The sequence below is a fragment of the Myxocyprinus asiaticus genome, chromosome 24 (genome assembly GCF_019703515.2).
Source record: "Myxocyprinus asiaticus isolate MX2 ecotype Aquarium Trade chromosome 24, UBuf_Myxa_2, whole genome shotgun sequence".
Classification (NCBI taxonomy): domain Eukaryota; kingdom Metazoa; phylum Chordata; class Actinopteri; order Cypriniformes; family Catostomidae; genus Myxocyprinus; species Myxocyprinus asiaticus.
Genome location: NC_059367.1, coordinates 38,521,229 through 38,533,352, shown reverse-complemented (window position 1 = coordinate 38,533,352; position 12,124 = coordinate 38,521,229). Strand labels below are relative to the sequence as shown.

Genomic DNA, 12,124 nt, shown 5'->3' with positions numbered 1-12,124 from the left:
TTCCACAAGGTTTAGGAGTGTGTTTATGGGAATTTTTGACCATTCTTCCAGAAGCGCATTTGTGAGGTCAGACACTGATGTTGGACGAGAAGGCCTGGCTCGCAGTCTTTGCTCAAATTCATCCCAAAGGTGCTCTATCGGGTTGAGGTCAGGACTCTGTGCAGGCCAGTCAAGTTCTTCCACACCAAACTCACTCATCCATGTCTTTATGGACCTTGCTTTGAGCACTGGTGTGCAGTCATGTTGGAACAGGAAGGGGCCATCCCCAAACTGTTCCCACAAAGTTGGGAGCATGGAATTGTCCAAAATGGAAACCCATTCCATGAAGCTCTCTACGCACTGTTCTTGAGCTAATCTGAAGGCCACATGAACTTTGGAGGTCTGTAGCGATTGACTCTGCAGAAAGTCTCAGCATCCGCTGACCCCGCTCTGTCATTTTACGTGGCCTACCACTTCGTGGCTGAGTTGCTGTCATTCCCAATCGCTTCCACTTTGTTATAATACCACTGACAGTTGACTGTGGAATATTTAGTAGCGAGGAAATTTCACGACTGGACTTGTTGCACAGGTGGCATCCTATCACAGTACCACGCTGGAATTCACTGAGCTCCTGAGAGCGGCCCATACTTTCACAAATGTTTGTAGAAGCAGTCTGCATGCCTAGGTGCTTCATTTTATACACCTGTGGCCATGGAAGTGATTGGAACACCTGAATTCAATTATTTGGATGGGTGAACGAATACTTTTGGCAATATAGTGTAACTTCATTGTAATCAAAATGTGAATGTGCTCACCTATAATAGTTTTACGTGTCTCCACTACTGGTTTTGCCACCCAGTGTCTCAATGTCCTCTGAAGGTGGGCACTGACAATCCCTACACTGCCTTCAGTGGACAAATCCAAGGGAGCTTCTACAGAGAGAGACAGTAAGGCTGAATCTGACTCTGAGTCACACAGACCTGAATTAAAACAGAGAGAGAAAAAAAAACAAATTGTCTTTGCAATCTTATAAAAATGTGTACTGAAAATCAAGCATGGAATTAGTTCTGTCAGGTCATGTGAGCTGTCACTCGGCTGATCATGAAGTCTACCAATACAATTCAGATGCTCTGTCCTATTTAAGTCCTCCATTCATTCGTTCATTCATTTTCTTTCCATTGCATGGATGCAAGATGCACATGACACCCTCCTCCATCCCCAGCTTCACCTCTGTATGGCACATTGCCTTTAGTTTCTCTATATGTGTCTTGTTGTTTTGTGCTCTAAAAAGTGTTATTCTGATTTGTTCTTGACTGCCAACTTGATATACAGTATCTGAAGTTCTAGTAAGTGTTATGCAAGTGAACAATTGTATCATGTAGCACTGTCAGAATGTAAAAAAAAAAAAAATGGAACAATGTTGTAATAATTCTGCTGGATCTGTTCTGTTACCCCTGGTGGTTTTTATTTGCTGCACTCTGCTCGGTCCATGAATGACTTCATGGATGGGCGGAGAAATTGCCCAGAACAGAACCATACCCCCTAACACCAACAGATGCTTCACATGTCTATAAATGAATAAAGTATTCAAGTATTCATTTGACGGAAGTGGTCCTGATTGAACTACTTTCCTTTTTTGCTGACTTCATAAAGCCCTTTTACTTTTTAACCCCTCCCCTCTAACCACATAGCTTTATTGTGTAATGTTACACTATTTGAATAAAATCACGTCTCATAATTAGTTTTTCTAATTTTCCATGACATTCTTTTCTCATTAAATATCTGTGTGATTGCTCAGGCCCCCCTGAAAGACCAGGTAAGTGTCTGTCTTACCTGGTTCCATTTCTACAGTTAGGAGAGCAACATCATCTTCATCTGAGAGAGGACTGGGGCTGGCAGACAGTTTAGTTAGGCTGTTCCACCTGTAACAGATATATTTTAATAATCTCAATGTTAATGAATTAAAAATACAACAATAATATGATGTTATGTAGCTGTGAGATCAAACATAAGACATTCAGGGAAAACAATATGCACATTTATCAAAAGAAGACACTGTAAATCATTTTGAAATAGGCTAGAAAACCTATAACAGTTTACCAATTGGGACAGGCATTGCGACGGGCAGCTCCACATTGGGTCCAGATGCAGAGAGCAGCAGGCATTTGAAAGGACACCCAAAGCCAGCAGCAGCTCACAATGAGGGACATGAACAGACCAAAATCATGAACCGCCGGGATCTAACAACACATGCAAAACAGTTAAAGGTCACGCATCAGGTGTTGTCCGAAATGTTGCACTTCTTCGCTTGTTTTAAAAAGAATTAGCTATCATGATTCTCATTATGCCAACACTGCATAAAACATGAGCTGGTGACAGAAACATAAAACCCCCATGGTTCCAAAAGCTACCTGGAATAATTTAGGACTTCTCAGTACAGATAAAGAATCATTGACTGTCTGCTTTATATGTTATTGCAGCTTATTTCATCATTTGTGCTCGTGTTTATTTATGATTGATGTTAGATCCTGAGCTTCAAAGTGATGAACTACAAACATGAGGTCACGTATGAACACGCAAGTTCACTCAGACACTTGGCTTATTTTGTCATACCCTCTCAAATCCAAGTGACTCTTTAAGTGTTAGATATCTGCAGTATTTTATATATGACATATACTGTATATTATATATAGAACTTAAAGGTACAGAAGCAAAAAAAAAAAAAAAAAAAAAAAAAAAAGCCTGTATAATTATCATTTGAACTAAATAATTTTTTAGGTCCAAGAAACTTCAGCAAACAACAATAATCCAACAAGAGTTCTGAATATGCCCACTTTAGAAAAACTAACACAGCCTTTAAAATGGTCAAAATTTTGAAAACTGATTTTCAGGACATGTTTATTCTGCTTCACTGACTACACCTGTGAGAAGGTGTTTGCAGCATATGCTGCTGCCGTTGTGAAGGACGTCAAGAACGTGGCTCTGCCTGCTGTCTTTACTGTGTAAATCATACGCTGCATTGAACAAGTCAGGTGAGCTGCCTGTCTGAAGGTACTTATGAACACAAACACATCATCCACACCTGAAAGAGAGAGAGAGTAAGAGAAAGAAAGAAGCTCTAAATTAATATGGTAACACCAAAGTACATATAAATGTTATATGTGGAAATCTGACAAGGTCATAGTTTGATTATTTATTATCACCAATGCCAATGATGACGAAGGCTGCCACCCCATTGAGAATACCGAGGTATTTCACTCCAAACATCACATGGTACAAGAAGAGTGCTACGAGACAGCTCAGACCAATACTGGCCAAGCCAAAGAACGTTAGAAACACTGCAGAGACACAAAATGGGGATGGAGCATAATGTTAGGTAAAGAATTAACACTGGTGACTTGAGGGAATGTTGGTTAAGCTACTCTGAAATGGTAGTTTGCCAAGCTACAAGCTACTCATAATTTAGTTAAACTTGAGTTAAGCTACACTTTTTATAAAGTAGTTAGCTACACAACAAGCGTGTAAAGAGAGGTAGCAAAATAGATTGAAGTTGCAACATGATCAGATGGGAAGTTGGCCTGTTGCTTCCGAATGTTCCAGTACCCTGGGATCGGCCCCATCATGCTGAGTTACTGACAAGCACCATTGCCCATCAGACATTTTTGCATCAGTTCAAATGTGTTAAATTTCTCCTAAGGCGCAACTGAAAGCGTGTAGTGTCAGACAGCAATGTGGGAGATCTGGGTTCTTGTTCCGCATTGAAACCAGGAAGTAATAGACCTTATTCAAAGCATTGCCATCTTTGATTTTTGGCGGGATTGACAACAAGGCTGTGAAGGATAGACACACACTATCTGCAGTGGGTTATACAGTTTTTTTTAAGTGTTTTTGGATCATTCTGCTGACAAAACATTGAAAAAACTTGTGAGTTGTTGAAAATTAGATGTGATCTACTGTAGGATCTTTTTGATAGCTTTATACCTTGCACGCCATTGAAGAGACGGTAAGTCTATCTCCACAGCCTCATTTTCATTCCCATCAAAAATCAAAGCTGGCACTATTGTGAATAAGGTCTATTCCCTGATAGCACACATGTACATCAACCAGATGTCCAGTTGATGTGTGTGTTTATATCTGGAAGATGTCATTTTTACATAATATGCAAAACGTCTATAAGAAGTATTTTAATAAATATGTCTTGGATGTCAACAAGACATTCAGCAGATGTCTCGGAGATGTCTTGTCCTTTTTTATTTTTTTTAAATCTAACAACAGTTTGTAATGTTTGGTAATGGAGTAAGAAAGTAAGCAAAAAAACTTCAAGGGAAACCCAATTAGTTCCTTTCTTTTTTTTAAGCATAAACCCCACTATTCCTGAAACATATCAGAATCACTTATCTTTTGACATTCTGCTTCTCAAGAAATGTTTAGATATTTTTTACATAAATCGTTTAAATTTCACGAGTTTGCTGGAACATATAGTCCTGGAGTGTATTAAAGTAAACGTATTTGGCGTGCTGTCCGAAGCGGAGGGGCTCAACTGCGGAACTAGACTTGAGCTCTTAGGTTTTTACATAAATGATGATATTTCACGGGTCACCATCATTGTTTTCGCATCTGCTCTATTAGACACAATTGACCTGCAGCAGCTGTTGGTGGATATAAACTTTTGTTATGAAGAAATCGTGATCGCAAACAGCTGTTTTTAATTTCCAAAGTGCTGTCGCTGTGACAGATATGAGGTCAAACATGTTCTAACGATTAGGGCTGCCCCCTAATAGTCGACAAAACGTTAGTCGATGAGAAGAGTCTTGGTCGACCAAGTTTTGACTGGTTGGTTGGTCGCAGAAAAAAAAAGGAAGTGGCGAAGTCACACAGTCAGTGATGGACAGACATTATTGTTTACACAGCTGGTCCATGCGGTAATTAATTATGTCGGGCAGGAAATCCAAAGTGTGGGATCATTTTGAGAGGGTAAAGGATGACCCCAAGAAGGTGACATGCAAACTCTGCAGGCAAACGTTCGCCTATCATTCATCAACCTGAAAAATGGCATATTATTGAAACATGTAAGCAGCCTAACATTAGCGACTTAGCATGGCCACTCGCTCTAACGTTAGATAACCTTGATAAATATGCGCTATTAGGCTTATCCAAGTGTTCATGGGGAGTGGGTAAGCTAAATTATTACCTCGCTTACTGCATGTTTAACTTAATGTGCATTTCTCTCTATAAATTAACAAAATGTTCAGACAGTCTCCTTGCTGGTTTTTCCGACACATTCAGAATCATTACTACTTTTGCCGATGTCGCTGCAGCTCGCTTCGTGCGTGCGCTTGTAAAATTTATATTTTAAAGGCTCATTATTATTATTAAGGTTTAGTGTTTCTCTGTATTGTAGAACAGTGTTAGCAATGTTACTTATAACATTCTTTCTCAGCCCTGGAACTCAAACCATTTTCTGATGCCTCTCAAATATATATATATATATATATATATATATATATATATATATATATATATATATATATATATATATATATATAAGTAATTAAATTAATATCATAAATGTGCGAAAACTAGTCGACTAATGGCTTAAACTACCAACAACTAGTGGACTAGGAAAATCTTTGGTCGGGGCCAGTCCTACTAACGATGATCTTATATGATCAAGACCACCATATAGGATATAACGGGAGGAACGGGAGCCATCTCCACCACCGCAGCGCATGGACCACTGTTTGTGAATAAAAATAATGTCATACTGCTAAAATTATGTCTTTGCATATATTTTGAATGCAGTTAATAATATTGTTCAATCAAAAACAGCTGTTATTAAGTTTTGATATGAAATATGAACATATTAATGTAAAATATGATTATTTATTGAATGTAGGTTAATAATTTAAGCAGTAAAGGCACATATTGTATGTCTGATGGTAGTTTTAATTTATATGTACCCAAATTCTTAGGCTTTAGAAGTGTGTTAAGGCTCATTGAACCAAGTTCAAACTTGTTTGCCGATATTTCAGAAAGAACCCACATAATTTCTTCACTGTAAACCATAGATATTCCTTTATAATAACTTTTATTAACATTAACAGACAATATTACATTCTATAATGCTTAAAAGTTTATTAAATCTGCAGCGCTGCCTATTTCCACCATTGAAATCTGCTGCTCGAAAGAACCCGGAAGCGGTTTCCTGCGGTGTGATGTCAGAGTAATTTCATCTATAATTAGCTTTGTTACTTGCAATAGTGTTCCCAAACCTAGCTTGCTTTGGGCCTAAAAGCTAATTTAATTATAAAGTATCTTTTAAATGCATATTTATAAGAGCCAGCTAGTGCCAGCTGTCTAATCTATCAAATCTAACTCAAACATCTACTGACTTTCTGCCACCACTTACTGCGCATGCGTTGCAATGTTTGTAAACAATGGGATTGGTCTATAGGACTAAGCGAGAAATGGAAAGACCATTTGAAATGATTGGTATAGGCATTTTGAAATATAAAGAGGGAGATGGAGGGATGCCTGAAGAATCATCACCAGAGTGAGGGAAGCAGCTGCTTATATATCCTTGGTATATCATTGACATTTGACATTTATTTTAAATAATAAAGAACATAAAAGTAAAAAAAAAAAGGGAATAAAGTGTCCAAAGGGGTAAAGTTTCCAAAAGAAGCAGGGGGGTCTGTCGTTCTCACTGTGCTATGGTGCCAAGTGAAGATCGGGGAAAGAATAAAGGGATTTACGCTTCTAATTCACGACAGATACCCTACCCGCTCCTTTCCTGGACCTGCAAGAACGCCAGTGTGCATACACAGATTTAATGAGGCTGGCTGTTCCATCACAGTCTCCAGCACTGGTGACTTTTTAACAAATAACAGACCTGTTTAAGTTTATCAAGGCTTTTTTGGCAACTGTGGACACCTTACCAATTTATTAGCAATCAGAAAACTGCAATGCTATTCTGTTCTGACAATACTACACCAAAACATCACAGCACTAGATGTTTTTCTCTGGTTTCATGCTTTTATCACTTTAAATAACTTAAAGTGTTGTAGCACACAGAGTGCGCTTAAGGTTTCGTAACAAACAGTTACAAATTGGCACCGAAGATGATTGGACCTATTGTTTTCAAGAGCTCTCCATTGCCTCTCTAAAAAGGCAGCACATTGCAAAAGTGAGCGTTGTGCAGTCGACGAGTAAATGAACCCTGAAAGTTCAGGTAAGGTTATATGATAAACAGATAAAGCACAATTTGTACAGATGTTAGGTAGAGTGAAAATTTGTCATTTTTGAGGTTTTCAGAAAAATGTCAAATGGAAATTTAGTGTTCCATTTTCTGTTTTCCAGACTCTTGTTGATGCAGTAGCGGTTAGAAAATAATGCTAATTTTAGGAATCCCTGGACAAAAATAGTATAATGACCTGAATATACCCAGGAAACCAGCAAATGACCAAATCAATAAGATTTACTTTGCAGGACAACTAAAGCCACAGCTGGTACAGCTTGAAGCCTGCATCTGCTGACAATCCAAAATAGCTTTGCTTGTGCTTTTAATAGATTTGGTAGCTGAAGTACATGCTTACTGTTGTGTCTAATTAAGTCATAATCTCATGATGTTTCTTGACAGTCTCAGCAACATCTGCGCAGGTTTAAGACATGAGTCAGATTGCTTTCAAAATCACTTGCAGCTTATCTGTTGACACAAGGCACATTGAGGTTTTTGTAGATGAAAGATAGAATTCCATTAGCAATTCAGACTAAAAAAAGTCTCAAGTACAATAATTTGATTAAAAAAACTATTTACTTCACAAATGTGTTAGTATATTTACACTCATGGGATGGAGGAATTCACAGAGATTAAAATCGCCCATACTGAAGAAAATAAGCACATAAGATAACACTGAAAATGTGACCAAATATTTTGTGCTGAATGCAATTTGCACTTTGCAATTTTCAGTCTTTCTTTTCCAGATCTCAAAAAGAATGACAATTACTTAATACAAATACTCATGCTGCAGAGCTATTTAAGTGCATTTAGTGCCTGGTTAAACAGGATTGTTGGTGGTTAGTGAATAAGATGCAGTTTTCTGCACTGTAATACCATGTGCACAGGTATAGTGCAACTGTACATGTTTATAGAATGAGTAGTTCTGGCTCTAAAATCAATTTGGATGAGTTATGTTTGAAGCTGTCATAAAATAGCCAATATATGCACCTGTGAACGAGTTACATGCCAAAGTTAATAATTCTTGTTCAAATCCCTAAACCTAAGTTTGAGAATTTATTAAAGTGATGCTTGCCTCATCAAACACCACTGGTTATTAATTGAACATTGGCGTCTCTACTTTGCATCATACCAACACCTCTTAACTGAAATTAAATCACATGGTCTCTTGTGGCTTATTTCTTTAATCTAGAATGGTCATTGAGTATCTTACCGGAAAATGAGGTTAGAACGTACACAAGGATAGTGATGCAGCCACCACTGAATAGAGCCAGCAGCATGTCACTGTGGAAGGTTTTCCGTACCTCATCATCAAATAACTCTGTGCCCCCGTACAGCACCTTCACTTTACTGAGGAAACAAGAAACAGAATAAATGGATGAAAGAGATGGGTAGACAAGAAGAGCACTGGATATATAGCAAAGGAAGAACGGATGAGGAAAAGAGAGGAATGAGACAGAAAATATAGATGGGTACACATTAGTGGATGGCAAAAGTTTATCTTAATTACACCTTTGGGCTTTTAAAGGACTTATTATAGCATCAGTGCTAAAATGACTGTCTATTCCTCGTCTGGCCATTGGCTCATTTCTAGACCTCCTACCACTGTCATCCAAGCAATAATGATGTGTCATTTGAACAGCATCAGCCAAAGAGCCTTACAATGTAAGTCTTGATAGCAGAATGTATATTAATAGCATTTTTGCAGATGTAATGAAATCTTTAATGCTTCATTATCCCTGATTCATGGCTAGTTTTGTTTGGTTCCGAACACAGTGATCATCCTTTTGGGGTATTATTTGCAAAAATTATTATTGCCAAAATCTAAATCTAACAATGACAGTTGTCATTGGCACTAATCAATAATTAAGTGACTTAATGTTCCCACGTGTAATTAGTCATTTAGTAAGTCAGTAGTTGTTTGGCAGCCTATTCAAATTTGATCAAATGTGAATATACTTATTACAGGGAAAACACCTCTGGAGGAATCTCGGGTCAAGTACCTTGCCGGACCAGTCCATGCAGCAATCAAACCAGGATCTTCCCATTACCAGCCCTAAACTTTAACCAGTACACCATACCCCCCCCCCCCTCCCCCTCCCAAAGAAAGAAATCACCAAAAAAGGGAATTGAATCCCACTCTTCTGTGTGACATGCAGAGATACTGTCCGGTTCTCTCACAAGAGGGGGAGGGATCCAAAAACCATGTCTAATGGCCCACAAGCTGTTGTTGAGGTTTGTTTGTTATTTTGGAACAGCATTTACATTTATGAACAATGCATTAATGGCACATGGCATTAAGACCAGACAAATATCCCCAGCAAGTCTCCTTATCAACACCCACCTGGTAGATTGCAGAGACAAGATATCAGCATACTGCACCACAAAGTCTCTGAACCGACGTCTCTGTTCTAGCGGTCTGTCTTGGAGAGAGTAGAAGGAGGGAAGAGGAGCCCCAAAATGGATCTCACTGCGAAGGAGAGAGGACTGAAGCTTGTCTGGTGTGAGTGACTCATCCACGTACCAGTAAAACTGGGGGTGGGTGATTGCCAAGCTCAAGGCACCTGCAGAGAAAGAAAACTACCCTGAGGGAATTTGATCAAAAAGACATCAGTTTCAGTTTGGGCTAAACTCTGAAGGAGGCCTTTGAAGATTAAAAACCCACCATTTGTTTATACTCTTCAATGCATGTGTAAGCCAGTTTTAACCCTGCTGGAAAACCAGGGCATACCAGCTTTTGGCTTTTGAAACATGGTACCACCTGGTCCCAGGTAGTCTACTAGCTCAGCCAGGTCCAGTTGGTAGCAGGTAGTCCAGCTAATCAATCACTTAAACCAGTTTGGACCGGCTAATGTCCAGATTCGACCAGCCAGTAACCATGCAAAAGCCAGCACTTTATTCTGGTTTTACCTGGATTTTTCAGCATGGAAGCAAATGCATCAGATTTGGGTAAGGTTACTTAAGTAATCTTACTACAACATTACACTACTGCCTTCAGTGAGAGTGCTCTTGGGGCTATTTGCAACACAGTCAATCATCATTATAATTTTTATAATTGACACAAGTTGAAAATTAAGATTTTAGGTACCTAATTTACAGCTTGCGTATAAGTGTGGGATAGGCCCCCAGAGGACTCACCATGTATATCAGCTAGATCAGGTCCCATGCCATCATAATAGATCTTCCCTGCACGCTCACTGGGGAAGAGGTATGACAGAACGGAGCTTGGAGGAGCACAAAAGGAAGGTCCCAAGGGTAAGTCTCGTAGAGCCTCCAGTGGCTTCCAGCAGAACTGCTGAAATTGTGGATGCTGCATTAGAAGTTTCTCCACATGGTGTATGGTGAGAATGCGTTCAGGGGTGAAGATGTTGTTATCCTTGTCCCCCTGAGCCACAAACACTAGTTCTATCCTCCACAGTGCTTGGGTCTGGAGGTAGGAGTATCCTGCAAATCTTTGTTTCCTGATTAAAGGTGTGTTGGGTTTACAGCGAACCTCGGCTACACGGGAGCTGGCACTTGAAGTTATTTTAGTGCTTGTGTAGTTTGTCTTTTGCTCTTTCATTGTGCTATTTTTCTCATTACCAAACCATTTATTCTCATTGTGTACCCTTGTCTCAGTCTGTCTTGTTTCCAAGATCTCTGCAGGCTTTGAGACATTTGCCATTTCAGAGACATCATTTCCTTGTCTGTTTGCCATGAGCAACAGAAGGTCCCTCAGAGCAGTGGCCTCAAAGTCAAATCCCTCAGCGTCACGCCTGTGTCTGTCCCAAGACCCAAACTGATTTTTCAGTGCAATGGTGAGAGCATCAAAACGTTCAGCAGAGTAATGACTCCTAACCTCAAATGCGCTGTAGGAAAGGTCAATGTCTAGCGGTTCACAGCGAAGGAACATAAAAGCCGAGAGAGCAAATGGAACCAGAAACCCTGCTGCAAGAACCAGCCCACTCGCCCAGGGCTGCGTGTACACCCAGCCCAAAGCCCACCACACCCCTCTACAGATTTGCTCTCCTCCTCTGGCTTCTTCCACCCCTCCATCATCTTCCTCCTCCTCTTCCTCCTCCTCTTGCTCTTCAAACTCGCTCACATTCCAGGTACCTTGAAGCAACAAGGGTTCGTCTTCAGAGTCCATGACAGCCACTGCCTGTGACAAAGACACAAAGTGCTTAAATTATTGCCTTACAGGCCTTGAGGTGCTCCGGTTTGTTCCCAGATATGTGAATACTGCGATAAAGTGCAGTTGATTTACGTAGGAACTGTAAGAGAGTGGCAGGTTATTCTCAGATGGCCACAACAAAGACAAGGACACAGCCGTTAGCTCTGTCTTTCTGTGTGTTATAGTGGAAAGTTTGGCCTCTGGGTAGTGAGTGGTGAAAAGGAAATTAAAGAAACGGTGAACTGAGTCTCTCAGGGCAGCAATCATGCTGGCAGATGGTTTGGTCTCTGGTATAAGATGCTGATCCCAGAGGAAGTTTAAAACAAAATAAAACAAAAAAAACTATATTTGGCATTATATTTTTCTAATATTATAAAGAAAATTAAGCCTATTAAACCATTTTTTTAATTTTATTGTGACATAATTTTCATTACCCCCATCCCCAATTACAAATCTATTCTAATTACTGTAAAAAATTATAACTAAATGCATACATACATTAATAAACAGTTATAAATAATAAACAAATAAAATGATAAATTGATATAATGATATATTCTTTAAATTGTAAATTACATGTTTAAAATACAAATAAATTGTACAGCATGACGGTATATGATGTACTGAATTTAATTTATGATTTTAATATAAATAAATAAATAAATAATTGTATGATCATCTAGATAGGATGATGTTCATTACTGTATTACATTCATTACAGAAAAAAGAAAAAAAAAATGCATGAAAAACCATGC

At 39.0% G+C, this 12,124-nt stretch overlaps 1 protein-coding gene across 1 annotated transcript in view; it reads right to left on the bottom strand.

Moving 5' to 3' along the window:
• LOC127414831 (protein dispatched homolog 3-like) overlaps positions 1–12,124 on the bottom strand; it is an 85,058-nt gene that overhangs the window by 47,807 nt on the left and 25,127 nt on the right. The window contains exons 2-9 of the mRNA XM_051653166.1: positions 10,355–11,357; positions 9,561–9,780; positions 8,430–8,566; positions 3,183–3,317; positions 2,901–3,061; positions 2,080–2,219; positions 1,813–1,901; positions 795–959 (exon numbers count right to left, since the gene is read on the bottom strand). Coding sequence (XP_051509126.1) covers positions 795–959; positions 1,813–1,901; positions 2,080–2,219; positions 2,901–3,061; positions 3,183–3,317; positions 8,430–8,566; positions 9,561–9,780; positions 10,355–11,345 — 2,038 coding nt within the window. The 5' untranslated portion in view covers positions 11,346–11,357. The remainder of the gene's footprint in view (positions 1–794; positions 960–1,812; positions 1,902–2,079; positions 2,220–2,900; positions 3,062–3,182; positions 3,318–8,429; positions 8,567–9,560; positions 9,781–10,354; positions 11,358–12,124) is intronic.